General features: G+C 37.0%; 1 protein-coding gene across 1 annotated transcript in view; it reads left to right on the forward strand.

Moving 5' to 3' along the window:
• The window catches only part of LOC121431145, a 111,120-nt gene that overhangs the window by 18,566 nt on the left and 69,390 nt on the right, over positions 1–23,164 (forward strand). The window contains exons 2-6 of the mRNA XM_041628652.1: positions 10,544–10,624; positions 13,478–13,520; positions 16,027–16,144; positions 16,790–16,870; positions 17,243–17,300. Coding sequence (XP_041484586.1) covers positions 10,573–10,624; positions 13,478–13,520; positions 16,027–16,144; positions 16,790–16,870; positions 17,243–17,300 — 352 coding nt within the window. The 5' untranslated portion in view covers positions 10,544–10,572. The remainder of the gene's footprint in view (positions 1–10,543; positions 10,625–13,477; positions 13,521–16,026; positions 16,145–16,789; positions 16,871–17,242; positions 17,301–23,164) is intronic.

Consider the following 23,164-nt stretch of genomic DNA (forward strand, 5'->3'; position numbering starts at 1 on the left):
ATGCAATGTGACAAGGATAGAGCATTTTAGGGTATGGCTGCGGAAGTTGGGGGGGGGCTTCAGCCCCTCCCTTTTTCCAAACATAAACGTGAAAATATGACCATAGGATTGTGATTTTATGTGCAGCTTCCCCCTTTTGCACCCACAAATGTAATGCACTTTACCCACGAATGTAATAATTTTTGATCGCCCACAGATGTAATCCTTCTAAACTAAAATCCTATAGAACTTCATATAGCACAAAAGTGCAAAGTCTTTTTTCCAGACCCAGTTAATTAAAAATTATAATGTAAGTCCAAAGTCTTTTTTTCCAGACCCGGTTGTTTCCAAACTTATAATATAGGTTCAAAGTCTTTTTTTCCAGACCCGGTTGATTAATAAATTATAATGTAAGCCCAAAGTCTTTTTTCCAGACCCGGTTGTTTAAAAAATTATAGGTTCAAAGTCTTTTTTTTCCAGACCCAGTTTTACAAATCATTTCTTAAAGAGTCAAAAAGTAACAAAGATCCCCACTCTCTTATTGATATTAAATAACATGGAAATATAGCGTAAATTAATAATTATATTAATTTATTAGTATTCAATTCATAATATTAATGTATTAGTAGTAGTATATTCATTTTTATTTGAAAGATCTGGGTCTGGATGTAAGACTACGCTATATTTCCATGTTATTTAATATTAATAAGAGAGTGGGGATCTTTGTTACTTTTTGACTCTAAGAAATGATTTGTAAAACTGGGTCTGGAAAAAAAAGACTTTGAACCTTAAATTCTTTAAACAACCGGGTCTGGAAAAAAGACTTTGGGCTTACATTATAATTTATTAATCAACCGGGTCTGGAAAAAAAGACTTTGAACCTATATTATAAGTTTGGAAACAACCGGGTCTGGAAAAAAAGACTTTGGACTTACATTATAATTTTTAATTAACCGGGTCTGGAAAAAAGACTGCACTTTTGTGCTATATGAAGGAAGTTCTATAGGATTTTAGTTTAGAAGGATTACATCTGTGGGCGATCAAAAATTATTACATTCGTGGGTAAAGTGCATTACATTTGTGGGTGCAAAAGGGGGAAGCTGCACATAAAATCACAATCCTATGGTCATATTTTCACGTTTATGTTTGGAAAAAGGGAGGGGCTGAAGCCCCCCCCCCCCCAACTTCTGCAGCCATACCCTAAAATGCTTTATCCTTGTCACATTGCATCGGGAAACTGTCCCCATCCCCTTGTTGAACGAGCACGATTTTATGTTGTGAGGGGACGGTATCACGAGTATGATACTGTTGGAGCTATCCCCACTGCGTGCCAAACGAACTGTGTATCCCATAGCGTGGGGATTGTATCACGAGTATACTATACTGTTGAAACTGTCCCCACTGCGTACAAAGTGAACTGTGTATCCCATAGCGTGGGGACTGTATCACGAGTATACTATACTGTTGAAACTGTCCCCACCGCCGTGAAAATCAAACTTGATTTCCCATTGAGTGGGGACTGTATCACGAGTATATAATAGGGAGAGAACCCTAGTGTTTATATACAGTGTGTTTCATTTGTGTGTGTTATCATTTTGCTACAGAGCTGTGCGAGAGTTGGGGAGTGTTCTGGAGAAAGGAAGTGATTTTCATGAGTTCTGGTAGGTGTGATTCTAATAATCCCCACTTTTGGATTTGGGGACTATATCACGATTATGCCCATATTTTATTGTTTTGAGGATATAAAGACTTCGAAATTGTGTTTTTGATAATTTTTGATCATTTTTCTATTTAAGTTCCCTTTGGAAGGAAGTCGCAAAGGTTTTAGCGTCTTTGATTATTTTCTGACGCAAATGATGCGCGCGTTCGGTAATACAAGGCCGGTCGGTAATACAATCACTCACTATACAGGTAGGACTATGGACGGTATGCCAATGTTGTACAGAGCACACACTTTAAAAAATCATTAAAATATCACTTTTGTGACCAAAATTACTATTTTCCATACAGTTGCAATTCATTTTTCATTAGTAACTTGGGAATAATTTTTGTATTCACCAGAGTGCTCAAAAACTTGAATTTTGGGCATATTTTTTTGTACGCCCGCTATTGGTGGAAAGTAATATGGCAAGAAAATTTTCATTTTTTGATCTCTATTTTTAATTAAGAAAAAAATAATTTAAAGAATCAAATTTTAATAAGAGTCAAGTTGTATGAATAATAGGCAGGGCTCGACACTAGCGGCGGTCCGACGGTCCCAGACCGGTAAAAATCGCTGTTGGGCCAGTAGATTTTCAGAAATTGGAAGATTTACTGGTCCGACATGACCAGTAAAAAATATCATTGTCGGGCCAGTAATTTTTCCAAAAATAGCAAGATTTAAGGGTCCGACATGACCAGTAATAAAAACCATTGTTGGGCCAATAACTTTTCCAGAAATGGTCAAATTCACAGCAAACCATTTCCCCGTTCAATTCTGCAATTCACACACAGAATACACACAGGATGAATCGCACGTGTTACTAGAGTACTATACAGCATGCGGACAGTGTACATGTAGTCAGCCACACAATCCACATGGTGAATTCTCCACTGGCCGCACGAACGAAACCTGGCTAAACTCTGGCAGAAATCTCTCACAGAACTGTCAAAATTCACGGTTCATACTCATGAAAGGCTCTTATAATGTCCATATTTCCTAAAAATTGGAGTAACTCTGTCATCTGTAAGCAGTAAAAGGGTAAATTTTCACTTCTGTTTGGTTCAAACAGATCGGGTCTCGGGTGGTATCGTCTGAATACATATAGCCCCACATATGCATTTATGTGTGTGTTGATACACTTGGTTTCTGACTTTCGTAGCTATTTTAATTGAGCCAAAAAAGAAACAAATTATTTATGATAATAGTTTAAGCTTTCTTCCTCTGTTTTCTTCCTGTTTTCTTTCCTTCTTTCTTTTCAATCTTTCTTTTAATTTTTTTCTCTATTTCTTTCCTTCCTTCTTTCCTTCCTTCTTTCCTTCCTTCCTCCTTTCCTTCCTTCTTTCATTCCTTCTTTCCTTCCATCCTTTCTTTCTTACTTTCCTTCCTTCTTTCCTTCCTTCTTTCCTCCCTTCTTTCCTCCCTTCCTCCTTCCTTCCTTCCATCCTTTCTTTCCTTCCTTCTTTCCTTCCTTCTTTCCTTTCTTCTTTCCTTCCTTATTTCCATCCTTCTTTCCTTCCTTCTTTCCTTCCTTCTTTCCTTCCTTCTTTCCTTCCTTCCTTCCTTCCTCCTTTCCTCCCTTCTTTCCTTCCTTCTTTCCTTCCTTCCATCCTTTCTTTCTTACTTTCCTTCCTTCTTTCCTCCCTTCTTTCCTCCCTTCCTTCCTCCCTCCTTCCATCCTTTCTTTCTTACTTTCCTTCCTTCTTTCCTTACTTCTTTCCTTCCTTCTTTCCTTCCTTCCATCCTTTCTTCCTTCTTTTCTTCCTTCCATCCTTTCTTTCTGACTTTCCTTCCTTCTTTCCTTCCTTCTTTCCTTCCTTCCTTCTTTCCTTCCTTCCTTCCTTCCTCCTTTCCTTCCTTCTTTCCTTCCATCCTTTCTTACTTTCCTTCCTTCCTTCTTTCCTCCCTTCTTTCCTCCCTTCCTTCCTCCCTCCCATCCTTTCTTTCTTTCTTACTTTCCTTCCTTCTTTCCTTACTTCTTTCCTTCCTTCTTTCCTTCCTTCCATCCTTTCTTCCTTCTTTTCTTCCTTCCTTCCATCCTTTCTGACTTTCCTTCCTTCTTTCCTTCCTTCCTTCTTTCTTTCCTTCCTTCCTTCCTTCCTTCCTTCCTCCTTTCCTTCCTTCTTTCCTTCCATCCTTTCTTACTTTCCTTCCTTCTTTCCTTCCTTCTTTCCTCCCTTCTTTCCGCCCTCCTTCCTTTCTTCCATCCTTTCTTTCTTACTTTCCTTCCTTCCATCCTTTCTTTCTTTCTTACTGTCCTTCCTTCCTTCTTTCCTTACTTCTTTCCTTCCTTCCTTCTTTCCTTCCATCCTTTCTTTCTGACTTTCCTTCCTTCCTTCTTTCCTTCTTTCTTTCTTTCTTACTCTCTTCGTTTCTGTCTTGCTTTCTTTTTGTCCTTCATTCCTTCGTTTTACGGGGGGGGGGGGGGGTCACGAAAGGCTAGAAAAATAAACTTGCGCCTTTTTTTAATGTTTTCTTTACTTTTTGGGACCAGTAGATTTTAGGTTCGGACCAGTAAAAATTTGAAAAACTGGGTATCTACTGGTCCGACATGAATAGGTTGGACCAGTAGAAAAAATGGGTTAGTGTGGAGCCCTGTAATAGGTGTAATGGAAACTGTCAGTGTAAAAAAATCAAGCATTTTCCCCAAAGAAAAAGAGAAAATAAGCCAAACATTGCCACCCTTATTTTGCCACACATGGAGATTTAAGTGAGAACAAGGTTATATCATAACCTTGTTCATTGGATGAGTGAAGCCTATGTAGTAGATGTAAAGTTGTATTTACCAATGGGGTATCATGCGATATATAGGGGCCAGGGGGGGTGTATACAATAACGATATACCGAAAGCCGTCGGGGTGTCACGTGGTCATCTCATATAGAATAGAGAGAAAATGCAAGGTGTCTTGGTTAGTCATTTGTCATGTTTGTTTATTCTTCACCCGGGATTCGTCATAGTCGAGCGACAGAATGGGTGGGGCATGGTCCAAATTACAAAGATTACTTTACTCTCGATCGCAATTGGGACACGTGAATGCAAACCTCGATCCACCACTCCCCTTCCTCCGGAAGCGCCCACAGCCCCCCCTGTCTCCCTTAGGGACCTTTTCAGGTCGTAAAAAAAATCCCTGATTAACATCAATACGGCTATGAACTTGAATGCATATGTCTATACCACCCCCCCCCCCCCCCCGGCCCCTATATATTGCATAATACCCCATTGGTAAATACAACTTTACATCTACTACATAGGCATGATAGGCGTGTAGCTGTATACTAGTAGTCCTATAATAATGGCATTAATGGCCCGCCATACCCAGCACGTACGTACGCGTACGCACTACTGAACTACCGTTAACAGCGCGGTCGTGGAGCTGTTGCCTGTGTTGTGATATGTCCAAGATCTATATATTGTTACTACGCGCAAGATGTGATGCGGCGCGAACGAATATCAGGAGAGCAATAAACATCATGGCTACGAGTTGCTAAGACTGATTGTACTCTCGACTATTTATTATGTCTTCGAGCTCTTAACGAGTCTGGATCATCCCTATATAATGAGGACATAATACTTCATGGTGGCAGCGGTAATGCTGTCGTTGTTTTGATCATTCCTTGGAACGGGAAAGTGAGCAATGTTTAAGTTTTATGGACGCTAAGGAGCATACATTGCTACGGTCGTTTGCTCTCGACGTTAATTTTGGTTGAACGATCAACGCTCGGAACCTGCGATGCAGCGCAGACGATAGGAGTACCGGTACGGCAAATATGTGTGAGTTACATGAACGCTCGAGCGGCACACATTAATTGCTTGGTCGTTTTGTTTTGCTACTGAATGGGTGAATATGTGTGAGTTTTATGAACGCTTAGGGGTACACATTAGATCACCACTGTCATTGATAATGTTGTCGAGTGTCGACTGGACCAGGACCGGGATCAGGAGTTCAGAACTGTTACTTTGCTGGGACAAAACAGAACTGTTGCTGGTGCGTTGCTGACGTGACCGGAAGGATCAGAACGGGTGACAGCGCCGATCAACGATCGATCATCGTCATCGCGATAGTGCAAGGTTGTCAACGTGATCGTGATGAAGTTTTTATACACTGAACTCGAACTTGATGTTGAAATGAATGCAGAACGTATCGTCAGAGAGAAAAAGAGATGAGAACTTAGATCAATCAAATGACATTGACGAACAGATCAGATGGAAAATCATTTGAATTTTAAATCCTGAACTCAGTTCTACATTGGACTCAATCACAAATCACATTTTCATGTCATTTTTAATGTCTCAATATCGTTGACTTTGCATTGTTCTATCGATACCAATTCTTGATACTGATACTTCTATATCACTTGGTTGATAGTTGGTTGTTGACATTGTTGTGATGATTGTGTGTTATGATCCAATTGTGCTATGTTTACTGTCAATCAGTCTGATCTAGATTTCTAGAGATCTAAATGACATAGCTTAGAAACGTTAAATCTTAAATAACGTTAGTCTGGTTAGAGTTTAGATAGACCTAGATCTCGGTCTAAAACATGACCAGAATCAGCAGATTATAGAATCTAGTCTAACGTTGACAGATAAGGTCCAAAATTGAACAGGACCAGGACCAGTTCTACTTCTAGATTGGAACAAAGTATGTTATACTGTAGCTGTTCAACGCTTTGTCTAAGCGTGACCACTAGGTTAGGATGTAAATGTGAGACTGCAGAACCAGTCAAGATTTATTCTAAGCCTAGATCTAAATATATAGATCTTGGACATATCACAACAGCCTGAACTGAAGTTAGCAGAGATGCCAAGTTCAAAGACCAGCAATGCGTGAGATTTTCTGTGAATCTGAGTGAGATCACAGACATTGTGTACAATGTATGGGGATAGGCTATGATAGTTGCGTGAGACAGAGATTTGAGGGGATGAAAAGGAGTCCAAAATGCTTGAGTCTCACGCATAATGCGTGAGACTTGGTAGCTCTGAGTTAGCGGCTCGGTGTAAAAATGGCAGAGGTAATAATGGCAGAGGTAAAAATGGCAGAGGTAATAATGGCAGAGGAAAAAATGGCAGAGGTAAAAATGGCAGAGGTAATAATGGCAGAGGTAAAAATGGCAGAGGTAAAAATGGCAAAGGTAAAAATGGCAGAGGTAAAAATGGCAGAGGTAATAATGGCAGAGGTAAAAATGGCAGAGGTAAAAATGGCAGAGGTAATAATGGCAGAGGTAAAAATGGCAGAGGTCATAATGGTATAGGTAAAAAGAGTCTTCACAACCCCCATGAAAAAAAATCAAAAAGCCCCCGCATGTAAGCCCTACATAGATTAACTAAGAAAGGTTTTAAGAAAATAAAAATAATGGAAAGGGTGACGTTCTTAAAATCATAGATAGATCGTCTGCACCAAATTGATAATCTTTTGGCTGGAATATCTTATTTTTTTGGACTCTCATGGATGGCCTTCTCATGTCAAATCGCTGTATTAGTATTCAAATTTGAAGCACACTCTTGATCGCAATTGTAGGGGAAGGCGGGGTAAGTTGTGACAGTTTTTGCTTTTTGCATGTTAGAATTGATATGATTAATAATCTTGTCGAAATAAGTACCTTGCCTTGAAATTTAATTCTGAAATATTATCCACCTATATATAACTTTCTATCCCCACACTGAAAGTCATCGTGACCTTTGAAAAAAACGATGTCAAATGGCTCAACTTGCCCCATATATGGGGTAAGTTTGAGCCACCTTCTGGGGTAAGTTGAGCCACAAAAACTATGTACAAAATGTATGGGGGAGAACCAGCATGTCAATTTTTTGTTTAAAGTCTTCACTTGCTAATTCTCTATAAATACTAACATCCTGTAAAAGGAAAAGAGCAGTCACGTAAATTTGCTCCTTTCAGCCTGCATTTCAATCGATTTTTATGGTTTGTTTGTTTTTTAAGATACATTACCATAGGAATTACCATGGCTCAACTTGCCCCATGCTGTTTGGCTCAACTTACCCCAGTCCGAACTTAGTGCGATAATTTTGTATCCACACATTTATTATGCATCCATCATATAAAAGACTATGACAAGAATGAAGATCCATACCTGGACTAATAATGTTGTTATCATGTCTTTATTATATTTAAAGACGTGTGTGTTTATAAAGCATATATCTATTTCACACTCTTTTTTACTTTTTTGGCTGAAATTCATATTTTTCCCTCTAAAAACTACTTTTTGTTTCAAAGTTGGAAACACTGTGGTGGGGTTAGGGGTTATGCTATGGGTCATCAATACATGACACCACCACAATGTCTGACTCATTCATTGTTGGCCTGGGGCTGGTGGCTCAACTTGCCCCTATGCTCAACTTACCCCGCCTTCCCCTACTTATTTCATTACAGGGGAAGTTCAACCTCGGTTAAAAGTCATTGTAGAATAGCAGAAAAAAATAAAATGATAATGGTGAGGGTTTTAGGAAATCAATCAAAGATTTAAAAAGCTATACTTTTATATTTCAATGGTGACATCATTTGCGAGCAGCTTTCCCATATTTGGTGTATAGAAAATATTAATGAAATGTAATTTTCTAGAAAAATCCAAAACATTTTTTTCTTCAGAATATCTTCAGCGACAAAGCATTTCACTGACGCTCCTGAAATATTTTTTAAAGCAATTATGAACCATTTTTTAGTGCATAAAATGTCATGGGGTAGCTTCCCATATATGACGTCAAACCCTTTGGGAACCTGGCATCCACTTGGACTAGCTGCATTGAGGTATTGCTCTATAAAGACTGAACAATAATTGTATCATTTACATTTAACATATCACATTAATCAGGGGCAGATCCAGGATTTTCCAATGGGGGGGGCACATTTTCCTGAAAAATGACATGCAAAAAAGTTTTCCGCCTACTAACTCGTAAACAAAATAAATAGCAAGCAGAAAAGGGTCTCGCTTTAAAAAGGGGGCACACTTGAGTTAGCATATTTGCTAAGATTTTATGATCCATCATGATATGGAAATTAAAGAAAAACTTTTATTACAGAATGTTCATTTATTTTTTTTATCCAGTTTAAATTATTAAAGTAGTTCGACGTAGACCCGAACTTGTTCGTTTCAGAGGGTTAGTGGCTGCACACATTGGTGTTTACATTTTTAAAATCGTTGGGTTTGTATGTAAAGCGTTGTTCTGCTTACGAGCTTAAGATCCTTTCATCATGCAGTCACTAATTGAAATCATTTTGGCAAGAAAATGATTGAGTTTAGATCTTAAATGACGAAAAACAACATAATATTTAATCAGTTTTTATAGCCCATTTCGTCGACAAGAATCCGGTCATGGATGATAATCATAATGTAGCCTATCATTATCATCTTTACCTCTGCCATTTTTACCTCTGCCAATTTTACCTCTGCCATTTTTACCTCTGCCATTTTTACCTCTGCCATTTTTACCTCTGCCATTTTTACCTCTGCCAATTTTACCTCTGCCATTTTTACCTCTGCCATTTTTACCTCTGCCATTTTTACCTCTGCCATTTTTACCTCTGCCATTATTACCTCTGCCATTATTACCTCGGCCATTTTTACCTTTGCCATTATTACCTCTGCCATTTTTACCTCTGCCATTATTACCTCTGCCATTTTTACCTTTGCCATTATTACCTCTGCCATTATTACCTCTGCCATTATTACCTCTGCCATTTTTACCTCTGCCATTTTTACCTGGCACCGAGTTGGCAACCTAAAATAATTTAGACCCCTAAAATACAGGATTGTCAACCTTCCTACGCATTAGGCGTAGGAAAGTGTAAAAATTAATGAAATTTATAGATAAAAATTCATTTAGGTTTTAAAAGATGGATTTCCTACGGAAAGCGTAGCTCAGTCGGTTAGACTAGAGCTCCTCTAACCCAGGGAACTCCCACCCGCTACGCAGGAGCCCAGGATCTTATTTGTAAAGGCATACTCACCTGACAAGCGTGAAGTATTATCAAAATAATTCTCCGAATAAATAGTTAAAACAGAAATCAAGCACTTACCACGATTATATGGATGAAGGTCTAACGAGTGGCAGTTTTTCTGACATCTGGGCACAGACTGGAACCTCAAAAAACGAAAAGTTCTCTCCTACCCCTGTCTCGATCGGCCATTTTTGTTATGAATTGTAACAAAATGGCCGATCGAAACGGGGGTAGAAGGAGAGAACTTTTCGTTCGGATTTTCCACAGGGGCAAAATCGCCCGCCAAAAAATTTGACAAGCAAAAAAAAGGTCTTCAATTTCAAACTTGTCAACCCATGCAACCCTTGCGTGGGTTGTGACTCGTCAGGGGGGGCAGTCTGGCCCCCCCCCATAGGTACATGTACGCTAGTGGTGCTCGCCTTGTTTAGATAGCGACACTTTTGTTTTAATGTGTGTTGTATACTGCATAGATGTAATGTACCAGTACTAGTACCAATACATGTAGAATCCCACAGGCAAGGTGGTTGCACTGCATTGCCTCAGAAAGAGTGAGCTACCTCACCCTTTTCGATTTCACGCAAATGGGCAAACTGTAGTGTAGAATGTAAATAAAGACGTCCGTATAATTAGCTTACCAGTACCAGCTTCACAAAATATATGCGGGAAAATACAAAATTTTCATTACCAAAACCGGGTGAATGTGTCGATCGTTCGTCATAATCCAGCTCTAGCATATGAATGTGCCAGTCAAGCACGATCCTGTTTATCTTTGTCAGTTCATATTTAGATCTACTTTTCAAATTTTAATTACCGGTAATTTACTGTATAGACCCTGTGCATGTACTTTAAGTTTTTATTGTATTCATTACTATTTTCGTCAATGCTTTCTCTACAATCTCTCTTTATCTAGTGCTTTTTCAAGAAAAGAAGTAAACCAAGATGTATTATACCAGATCAGAGGAAGGAGGAAGTGGAATTTCCCATGTAGAGGGTAAGGAGAATGTATTCATGTTTAATATATCTCCATAGTAGGAGTGTGTTGAAAATAGTTTCAGTGGATACTGGGCAGTGGAGGATTTTTTTACATGTACCTTATACCCGAATGGCACTGTACTACATGTAGATACAGTCAATGGAGTTCAGGCAGATGGTATTCTTTTTTTTTCTTTTTATGCTTCTGCTTCTTTCTCATGTAAATGGGCCTAATGTCTCTACCAAATAGTAGGTGTTTGTCAGAGTCATTTCTTTATGTTAGTCATTCGTCTGACCCGTCTTCCTTCTCTAAAGAAGCTTCTGACAGACCATCTTCAAATTTGGTCCGAGCATACACAGTATGAGTATGAGTGTATGATCTCTAGTGCAGTATTGGTCTGATAGTTTTTGGGGCACAAGGTCAAACAAAAAAAACAAACAATGGCAATTCAAAATTTTCAGGGAGGAATCAATTTTTGTTTCACAGAATATTAAGTTATGGTATTTCATATTTGTTATTGAAAAATACAAAGGGAATGGTGAAAGGGTGACATCATTCGTTCCCAAATTTGTATAGGGTCATTCCATCTGGATTCACCCAGTGGTTGCACCCGACCATCTCAGAATTCGTTGTAAATTGGTACACATAAAATTCACCATGGCCCATGCACAAAACAAAAAAAAATTAGTCAAATCGGTCCGTCGGTTCTCGCGCTATGGCCCGCCCTTTTCTCCTTGTTTTGACAAAAATGGGCGTGACCTTCAACTTTCAATGGCCATTGCATCATAACATGTTGACCAATTTTCACAAAACTGTTACCATTTAAATAGGAAATTCAGAGAGGAATCCAAAACATGCATCAAATAATGTCTTAGAGCGATTTATAAGGTAATGACCCTTGACCTTTACTTTGACCTTGAATTTGACCCCCGGACAAATAATTTTTAACTTGATTTTCGTGTATGTTAATTATTTATATGATATTGACAAAATATGTTAAAACCAATGATGATATTTTATTTCTTCACCTTTTAAAACTCTTCCAAAGATATGAAATTTCACTCTAGTCCCACATACTGATATTCATGTCAGTAAAGTGTTCACCAGTTACATGATTTCTTCCAATCTTGAGTCACAGTGAGCAAACGCATGATAAGAAATTAAGCTCATCAGTTCACAAATGAAACATTAAACATTTATGCTCATGAATAGGTATCTGTTTAGGCATTTTGATGTTCAGCAATATATATCATATATATGTATATATATATATATATATATATATATATATAACTGGTGAACACTTTACTGACATGAATATCAGTATGTGGGACAAGAGTGAAATTTCATGGTATCTTTGGAAGAGTTTTAAAAGGTGAAGAAATAAAATATCATCATTGGTTTAAACATATTTTGTCAATATCATACAAACAATTAACATACACGAAAATCAAGTTAAAAAATTATTTGTCCGGGGGTCAAATTCAAGGTCAAAGTAAAGGTCAAGGGTCACGACCTTATAAATCGCTCCAATACATTATTTGATGAATGTTTTGGATTCCTCTCCTAATTTCCTTTTGATTGGTACCACTTTCATGAAAATTGGTCAACACATTACGACGCAATGGCCATTGAAATTAGGCCCGTTTCGGGTACACGTGTACACGCACGGTCAAGTCAGTGCACGTGTACTAAATTCCATCACCGTGTACACGGTAGCATCTGCATAAACAAGCTCACAGCCTCACATTAAATCTTAGTTCTCAGACACTGCACATGTTTTAATTACTAATATGTCAACATATTTCAATTAATCCAGAGTGAGTTCACTTCCAAAATCGCCAATTTAATCCACATTCTTTCTGGAGACTCACGTTTTTGTACCACGAAATCGGCACGAAATGGGTCTGCTCCGGTCTCAAAAGCTCGAAAGCGTTGCTCAATCACACTCAGAGTCAATTTGAGAATCACCAATTGCGATCGCGATCATCGCTACAACTTACGTGTTATACGCTCGCACACAAGCCTACAAACAAACGCTCTTCAAATTGGCAACATAATAATGAAAATTAATCGATAACTTCAGTTACACTTATTCTGCAGCGATCTGTGCATGCATGTACGGTACAGTATACAAAATGCGCATCCACCGAGCGTCGGCGATAGCTAGGGCCCAGCACTGATTTTCTTTTGCATTCTTTATTAATTTAATGCGCTGCTAAGCCGAGTAAACTTTTAATTCGCACCAATTTTTGTGGATTGATACTTCAAACTTCTCAGGTAAGCTTTAAAACCGTGACTTAGGCTATATAGACCCCTTTTTATGACATATTGATGCGGGTCCGTGTCGACATGAAAACAGAACTCGCTCTCACAGTGTTTACAACGTGTACACGTGTACACGACCGAAAAACACGCCGTGTACACGTGCATCAAAAATGGACTTTCAAAACGGGCCTAATTGAAAGTTGAAGGTCACGCCCATTTTTGTCAAAACAAGGAGAAAAGGGCGGGCCATAGCGCGAGAACCAACGGACCGATTTGACTAATTTTTTTTTGTTTTGTGCGTGGGCCATGTTGAATTTTATGTGTACCAATTTACAACGAATTCTGAGAGGGTCGGGTGCAAAATTGCACTTTCATTGGGTGAATTGGCATGGAATGACCCTATACCAGTTTTTCACTGTTTTGTGAAAGTGAGCAAAACTTTAATATGTTGTAAATTTCCTCATTTTTTACATCCAATTTCGACGAAAATGTTTTACTGTTTTCTTTTTTATTATTGAAAATCAGATTTATTTTTTTGGGGGGATGGCCCTGCCCTCAAGAAAAGATATGATTTTTTCTTCTACCTTTCTTTGTTTCCTTTAGATCCAAGTCCAGGCACTGATCTCATCAGAGACACAACACAGAGGTATGTGACATGAATAGAATGGATTAATCATAAGTGATTTCTGAGAAGTGTTTAATAAAACTGTTTTATCTGACAGTTACCATAGTAATCATAGCCTATACTAGTGCTTCTCAACCAATCAAAATAAAGGAAGTTTTTCAAATCTGATAATGGTCTTTATTGGTACATCAAAAAACATACGTTGCAGCCAAAGGCTGAATTACAAATGCTAATACAAGGGGAAAAATATGACATATAAATTGACAAAAAACGCAAATATACAAACAAGGTATATATCATATATGGATAAAAATAAATAAATAGATAAAACAGCCAATCAATACAGAATAAAGAGTGACCTACATTCGACCTTGCAAAAGTATCAAGCAAAATATTAAATGAGTGGCAATTTGGAATTAGGTTGATTGGGTTTTGATCTATAAATAAAGGTGTCGGTGAAACGTTCCCCTCATGTTTGTAAAGCTATTTCCCCTGTTCCATGGAGTTTTCTAGCTCATTATTCTCCATTAAGTCCAGCACACACTATGTGAGGAGATTGTATCAAGTAACCAATTGCGTCTTAGAGCAATGGCCTCGCAGGCTAGCACACATATGCGCAAATCAAAGCACTGCATCTTCATGATGGCACTTCTTCTTTCGTCTGTGCTGCAGGAGCTCAGCAAATTAGTTGTGACAGATGCATCTAAATGTTCAACCACTTGTATTGTAAAATGTACATGTAGCATTATGGATAAAATATTTCAAAATCCTACTTTGTATGTATTCAAAGGAATTAAAGTTAAATTTATCTCATTTATACTTAACCTTGTATGAAAAATTTGACATAGTGCAATTATTAATGCAAATTAACTCCTTTCCTAGCAGCAGATTTCCTATTTTTAAAAGTTAAGAATATTTTTATCTCTCATGCTTTACAGTTTTCTATGTAGGCGCCGCTTTTCTGACAGTGGCGGCGTCAACACCGAATCTTAACCAAAAGTTAAGTTTTTGAAATGACAGAATAACTTAGAAAGTATATGGACCTAGTTCTTGAAACTTGGCTATAGTGTTAATCAAGTATTACTAAACATCCTGCCTGAGTTTCTTGTCACATGACCAAAGAGAAAGGTCATTTAGGGTCAATGAACTAAGACCATGTTAGGGGAATCAACATCAAAATCTTAACCTAAGGTTAAGTTTGGAAATGTCATCATAACTTAAAAAATATATGGACATAGTTCATGAAACTAAATAATAAGATTAATCAAGTATCACTGAACATCCTGCATGAGTTTCATGTCACATGACCAAGGTCATTTAAGGTCAATGAACTTTGACCGAATGGGGGTATCTGTTGAATTACCATCATAACTTTAAAAGTTTATGGATCTGATTGATGAAACTTGGACATAAGAGTAATCAAGTATCACTGAACATGCTGTGCGAGTTTCAGGTCACATGACCAAAGAGAAAAGTCTTGTAAGTAAGGTCAATGAACTTTGGCCATGTTGGTGGTATTTGTTGAATTACCATCATATCTCTGTAAGGTTAGTGTATTGGTCTAGCTCATAAAACATGGACATAAGAGTAACCAAATATCACAGAACATCTTGTGCGAGTTATAGTAGTTTTCAAATTCAGCACTGCTGCTATAATGAATTGCGTGATGCAGGTGAGACCACCAGAGGCATTCCACTTGTTAAAGCTAGACATGGATACTGTTTTTCCCAAAAGAAGCTTCATCAACATTAAAATTTACATGGTTATGACTTTCATAGATGAAGATAATGTTGAAAGTTCAGTTCCATATATGTATTGCATAAAACTTGCAAAAATAATGGTTATCAAGTTTCTGAAAATAGATGAATGAAATTCCAGGTCAATACACAAAGGTCAAAGGTAATAGAGTCAATAGACTATTATAACCAAAAGTTCAGATTTTGAACTCAATGAGTCAGATGAAGAAGATGAAGAAAAAAAAATCAGCCTTTGGAGCAATTGCTTTATTTTGTATGCATAACACTTGCTTGTGCTTTATAACCCTTTTCTTGCCTTCAGATATTGGTAGCGGTTTGTTTGACCCATACAACATCACGCTCCTGTGAACATGGTTCACAGAGCAAATGCGGGACTCATATGCAATATGGTTTCCTGACATGGCAGTACGAAATATACTGCTTCTCTCATGTAATATGTTTTCCTTAAACGTGGTGTCAAACTATTCTAACTTTTTTCCAGCAAATGAATTACTATAGTTGGCTTTCAATTTGCAATACTGCACCTCCCATTTCTACAGAAATTTTAACCAAACAAAACAGTCGCTTTCAGGGTCTAAATTCATGTAGGGCATTCGCAGACCTCCTTACCTAGTCTTATCACCATGCAAACCCTTTACCAATATGAGTTGTTTTCTTCACTGTGCATTAACAGTTCTGGGTACTTACAGTATTGATGTTATTAATATTATTGTATGATATTAACGTTATTGCTTTTTAAACATTTTTCCACTTTTTTCACTACCATCCAGGTCTGCAGGAGGGGTTCATAATACCTCTTCTTTGAATGCCAGTCTTGGTTATGCTGACAATGTAGGCCAAGAGGAGGAGACTCATTCTGAAAATGTGGGCTCTGATGCAGATGAATTGGTAAATACTGTAGAGTTTTTTGTTCATTACACATCAATGAAAATTGTGTTGCAATTGAAGTGCAACATTGTAATCATCTGTAAAATGTTTCAGCGATGCATTAAAAATGCGTATTTTGGTCTGCATCAATTGCCGTGCAGCATCAGAACGTTTCCGTAAGAAGGACTGAAATCCAATGAATATCCCATCTAGCTCCTGTTCAAAATTGCTATTGAATATGAGAGCATATTCAACAGTTTAGGGCGCTTGCACGAAGGCGTGAAATATACAATGCGTACAACAATGAGAGCAATGCGATGTGCAGCATGGATAAAAATGGCGCTCAATGACGTCATTATAAAACATTTGCGAGTTGCATGTCAATGACCAAATTTAATCTTTGAAAGTGATGGTGCCTTATGTAGTAAGTGATGACATGACTCGTTCAGTCAAATTTTGCCCTTATTTTTTTTGGGGGGGAAAGATGATAATGATTATATTGGATGGCTTTATTTCATGGAATACCAGAAATATTCCACTCATCTGCGATTGAGCACCACATCATTAATGTGCTACATGTAGTTTACGAAAAGCTTTTAGATGCCAGGAAGTCTAATATGTTTCAAAATCATAGGTAAAATTATCTTTTTTTTTTGTTTACTTCAGCCATTTGAAGCATCCTTGCTTGGTTGGATGAAAAGGTCTGTTGGTCCTTCCCATGGTTGGTACCCTGGTCTGATATCCAAGGTATGTACATGTGTAATTCTATAATCTTTAAAATCATGACTTTACACACATTTTTTGCACAAAAGATTGATTTTCCCCTAAGGTCTTGTTACTCTATCAAGTAAGATGACAAAGGTTTGCATGTGTTTCACATTCTATACTAATATTTTATTTTTTGTCATATGTGTAGTGTTTCTGATTGTGATATTGATGCTAATATATTAACATGTTTTATTCAGATGAAACTAAATGCATTTATTTTCTGCACTTTCAATACCTTTAATATCATGAAATATGCTATTGAATTTTATAAATAGTGTGGTGAACTAACAAACTAAGTTGTCATGTTTAGAGCAGTTTATGGTATGTTTTGTGTGCATTTGTGTTCTTCAGATTCATCTGGTGATCTTGCTCCTGATTGGACATGCACTAGGTACATCTTTAGGAAAAGGTATGGGCCACCTACCTCTCACCTTTTGAGAGTTTTCTATATGAATGTAGTGATGTCTACATAATTATGCAACAGCGTAGATTATTTAATGTCTACCATCATGCAATTATTTGCTGCGGCCGTGCAATCTGCGATGGAGACCTTAAGGGTGGCCATAATACCAGCAGCCAAAGTAGCTCCACCTTATTAAAGTCCTCAACTACTCATATCTGGCAAGGTTACCTACCCACCATGCAATATTAATAGCAGTTTAGTCTTGTAAAATAAATCCACTTGAATAGTAACACAGAATGTTTTCATACTGAAGGCAAAGTGGAGTTACTGCGGAGTAATTCCAGATTGAGTTGATATGCTTGTAATGCATACTGACACCCCCTTTCAAAAGGGCAAGCTCCGCAGCGATGTATCTGCAATCATTTTCCATGGTTTCCAAGCGAAAATTAATGAAGTTATACACGCGAGAAAGGCGATACTTATGGTGCGGAGTAACTCTGTTTGTAACCCTCTTCTCGAAGTGGGTCAAGTACTCTGCTTTGAATCCAGATTGAAATAATTCTGGACTCCAGTGTAACTCCACTTCGGCTGTCAGTATGAAAACACCCTCATTCACTACTCGATTCTCTCATACTGCAATAATTACTTTACCAAGTACAGTGCTTAGTAAAGAAAGTACATGTACTTTCCTCTCAAAATCTACAATTTCCTCAATAAAAATTAATTATATCATATGCTAGATTATTCTCTGAATTAACCATATATATTTCAAAATGTATCTTTTCAAACTACATGTAGCTACATGTATCACACAGTCAATGAGAGACCCCATCATATTGGTCAGTTCCCTCCTTATTGTGCACATTGCATGAAAGCATGAGCATGAATCTTAATCATTCATCCAAAAAATATGAGTGGAATTCTTGAAAGTCCATCCTTCAAAGGCCTTTGTCGCATGACTTTTAGAGTCTACGCGTACGACTCTTACATTAACTTTTGAGACCAAACTTGCATTGTCCATGCATGTGGTTCTCAAGTTATGCAACATTTCATCAGCTTATGTCACAATAATTCTACCGTATGCAAATTGTGTTTTCATTTAAATTTACGTAATATGTTCACATTCGGGGCTTATTTTGTAAGTATCTTTTATCTGACTCTTCTTCCCCTATATTTAGTTTTAGTTTATTTAATTTTTTATTAGGTTATATCTTTGAATTAGCATAACTTACATAATACTTTCACATTTTTCAAAAAATAACTTTTCAGTTTTACATGCATGCTTATTTTCTTTGCAAGCGCCTGAGTCAGCTAAGACTTAAATAGGGGGTGGAATCAGGACTTTCCCCTGTTACACCCAATAATGTCAAACAATGCCCACAAGTAAAAGGAGACACGCAAATCTAACACACTTATCCACAAACGAAATAACACCATTCCCCTGAAAGTATAACTGCCACAAATAATCACCAATTTTAGCTCTGGGCCAGATGAGCTTATGCCGTGGCGTGGTGTCCGTTGTCTGTCATCCATCCACAATTTTTAAATGCTTCTTCTTCGCCATTTCAAGTCCAATTTCAATCATGTTTGCTTTATATGATAGCACTAGGCGGGGGATTCAAAACTTCTACACAGAATTTTGAAACTCATTAAATATGCCAATTTATGCACATTTTTCAAAATTCACAAAAAATGCTTCTTTATTTGTTGAAAGATTTTGAATTTTTTGCTTCCATCTGGTAGAGCTTTATGAGGTTCACCAAACTTTTACACAGAATTTTGAAATTTTGACTCAAACATTTTTATGCTTATTTATGCAAAATTAATTTATGCATATTTTTAAAAATTCACATGAAATGCTTCTTTATTTGTTGACCGATTTTGATTTTTTTCTTCCATCTGGTAGAGCTTCATGAGGTTCATCAAATTTCTACAGAGAATTTTTAGATTTGGAGTAGAAAATTACATGTATTTATGCTAATTTATGCAAAATTTCTTCATGAATCACCAAAAATGATTTTTCTTCTTCATCTGTTGATCAATTTCAATTTTGTTTGCTTTATATGATAGCTCGAGGTGGTGATACAAAATTTCAAGACAGAATTTAAAACTCATTAAATATGCTAATTTATTCATTATTTTCAAAACTCACAAAAAATACTTATTTTTTATTGATTTTGATTTTATCAGAGCTACATTAGGTTCACCAAGATCCTACGCAGAGTTAAGAAATTTTGAATGAAAAATAATTTATTTATATAAAATTTATTCATAGATTACAAAAAATGCTTCTATGTAAATTTCTTTATCAATTTCAATTCTATATACTCAATTTAGGCGGCTTGTCAAAGGTGTGCGTGCGTTTTTACCTTTATATTCTGCGGCGAACCCGCTCAGCGTGCCATTGTCCATTTTTCTTTCCTACGGGTCAGTGCTCTTGCCATTTAAGACGACAGCGTTCCCTTTTGCAGCGAAAACGGAAGCGTGCGCTTTTATCTTTTCTTTTGACACCCCCCGGTTGGCTCTCCGATTAGATGTTTCTGCATGAGCGCCCTCTATGTCCACAATATCGACGTCTTAGGCAAACTATTAAACGAGCGATCTCTGGTCACTGATCTGGATATCGTTGTGTCCTTGTATCGGTGTGCGTAGTTCAGTGGGGTGTATATCCGGTCCGTGTGCCCCCCCCCCTTTGAGAGCCTTTATCAAATTTGTTAATGTAAATATGCCATTTTTACACAAGTGTGCCCCCTTTATTTGAAACTCACAACATGTATTTTAATGAGAACATGTCGTTCATACACAAATGAGGACCTTCACTTTAGCCTGGTAAACAGAGAGTTGGTAGGCAATAAATATAACTCAAATGTTCACATTAAGAGTAGACCTATAAAGAGGGAAGTTACATGGTTAATCAAAAATGTGTTGATAAAATATCAGTCGAACGTTATGTTATAATCTGCTTCGCCAGATAGGTTTTATGTAATATTGCTCTTTATAAAGGCAAGCATTAAACTACATTAAATGTCGAAATGTTAAGAAATATAATGGAAACCATATCAAAATGCACATTACGAAAAGAACAAAATCAAGGTTCTAGTATGGGGACAAAACGAGAACAAGAAAACTACCAATTTGATGCTCATTTTAATTCCCCGAAAGCCGGACGTTGAAAATGACATGGGCCAGCGCATTGCAAGCTGTATTTAACGGCTTACCCCATTGACAAGGTAGATTTAAATTACCCCATTCTTGATTGGGGAGATTAACGTATATTCTTGAACATAGAGGTGGTCTGACGGGTTGCGGATTTCAATAGAAAGATGACCTCTTGATTGGTAGGGGTATGTCAAGGGGAGATTATCACTTTGTCAGCGCGGGTGACTGTCTTGATACTTTGATGTTTCCCGATGTGCCTTCTATTCGAAAACCGTGTTTGCAACTAATCCCAATTATGAGACTATTTGGAATCAAAATTAAAGCCTAACTGCACCCTTTTCATAGATTTCGTTTGAAAATAAAATACTTGCGTTTAAGGTAAAATTGGAATATGAGAAGGCCCTTCATAATATGTAAACCAAATAGTGTCACTTTTAAGCTTTATTCTTTTAAATCAAATGTAAAAATATATGTAAAATAATCTCACAAGCCTAATCTAAATAGTGCGAGCACGAAGCGCGCGCTAATTTTTTATTTCATGTATTTTGTCCTAAAATAGCATTCTGGCAATGCTTGTGATCCTAAACGAGATGAATGAATTTAGTACGCATTGATCGTTCTGATAAAAAAGAATCTGTTAACGGCTACTTTTAATTATCTGTAAATGAAAACGTTACATATTTCAACAATCAAATAATGCGAGCGCGAAGCGTGAGCTGAAAATATTTACTTTTCTACCTGAAGAATAGAAGTTCTAAGCAATCTTTGTAATCATGAAAAAGGTAAATACATAACTAAGCAAGCCAAGCGAGCTCGAGGAAAATTTGAGATTTGTAGAATTGTGAGTGGATATGGATCACAGTTAAAAAGAAACATATATGATTCATTATTATTACTTTGAGTTTTGACATAGGGCCGGGATATTCTAAGAACAATATTCCATCATGTGAAAATTATGACTGTCTTCCTATTTCTCTTCTTATCAAATCGCGAGATGAAAATTTTTGATATTCCATTCTGAAAAAGGGACAATTTATCAATAAATTAATTCATTAATCTAATAAGCCTAATCAGAGCGCGAAATCTGTCAATATTATATATTTAAAGCACTTTCGTAATTATGAATAAGATGCCTGAGTTGATATATTTTTAACAATCAATGTGCGCGCAAATCGCCAGCCGAAAATTGTTGATAAACTGTCATAAAATGGAGATTTTAATTAGTTTGTAATATAATTAATATTGAAATTTTCATAACTCACCAATCAATATGCGAGCGTGCAGCGCTAGCTAATATGTTTTACAATCTGACATGGATAGGAATATTCTGATAACTAAAATGGAATACAGGAAAATAATAGGTACCTGACAAATCAAATTTTGTGAGCGTGCAGCGGGAGCAGAAAATGTTGATATTCAGACAATAAAAAAATAATTTTTTACAGAACACTTTTTAAAAATCAAAGTTCGATTTCCGAGTTGAAATATGTTATGTATATTGATTTCAAAATTTGATATTTTGAGTTCCATATGTGTAAATCACCTAAAAGGCATTGCGAGCGTGAAGCAGGAGCGAAAATTTTATATAATGACATGACATAATCTTTTTTAATTGTTTTCCCCTCATCTTATTTATTCAATCGTTTTCCTCCTATGTTTTTTCTCCACTCTTTTCCTCTTTTCGTCTTTCTTTCCCCGTTTTGTTTTTTCTCTGCAAATAGAGGGAGGAGGGAGGGGCGGGCCCCATGCCCCCCCTAGATCCAACTCTGGAACAATCTAACAGAAAGTATTAAACAAGCAGATTCAAGAGAGAAATTCAAGTCAATGTTAAAACTTTTTTTTTTTGGGGGGGGGGGTTAAATAGCCTTTCCCTCCGCATGTGAAGCCCCCTATCGTTTACAGCCTACTGTGAATTGTGCAAATACTTTAAATTTTGGTGAAATTCATTCTCTCTTTCTATTTGTTCTGTAGCGTTCAGATACATATTTTGTGCTTCACTTGTAAGTGGCATACAAATAATGTAAATTACTATTAATGGCGTGCGTTTCCCGATCTCCTTATCGAAATCAATATTAATGAGAGAGCACAATATTGTTCTCGCTCTAATGGAGGGGGGGGGTCAGTGTTCTATCAAGCAAAAGACGTAGGCCTATATGTGCATAAGTTCATATCATTGTTGTAATGATAAAGAACCTGATGAATTCTGTTTTGGTATATCGACGTTATTATAAAGTTAATGACAAATGACAATCAATATGATTCAGGCGTACACCGCTTTAACTGAACATGCATCCAGAAATCGAAATATCTCATGAATTCAAAACGTATGTAGCAGGAATGGCATGCAGTTCGGATGTTACAGCACTCTAAATTAGAATAATCTCGTATTACAAATGTCAATTTTGCTAAAATGCACACAAACTCATAACTTTATAGACTCTGGGGGATGATATCGTTGATATAAAAATCGCATCTACCTCGATATGCAATCATTTTTATACTGCATCGGACTTGACATCCCGCAAAATCTTTTCCATAATTAGATGACCATCCATTCTCTTTCTTTTTAATCTAAATATAATCTATGTCTTTCAGGATCATGATATGAAAACCCTTTTATAACAAACATGATAAATGAAAAACGCGTCTCAAGTTATACATGGTTCATTGCCGCAAATATACCAATCATCTTCGTTTGTCAATGTTTAATT

Source organism: Lytechinus variegatus, chromosome 17, assembly GCF_018143015.1.
Source record: "Lytechinus variegatus isolate NC3 chromosome 17, Lvar_3.0, whole genome shotgun sequence".
In the NCBI taxonomy this organism is placed as follows: domain Eukaryota; kingdom Metazoa; phylum Echinodermata; class Echinoidea; order Temnopleuroida; family Toxopneustidae; genus Lytechinus; species Lytechinus variegatus.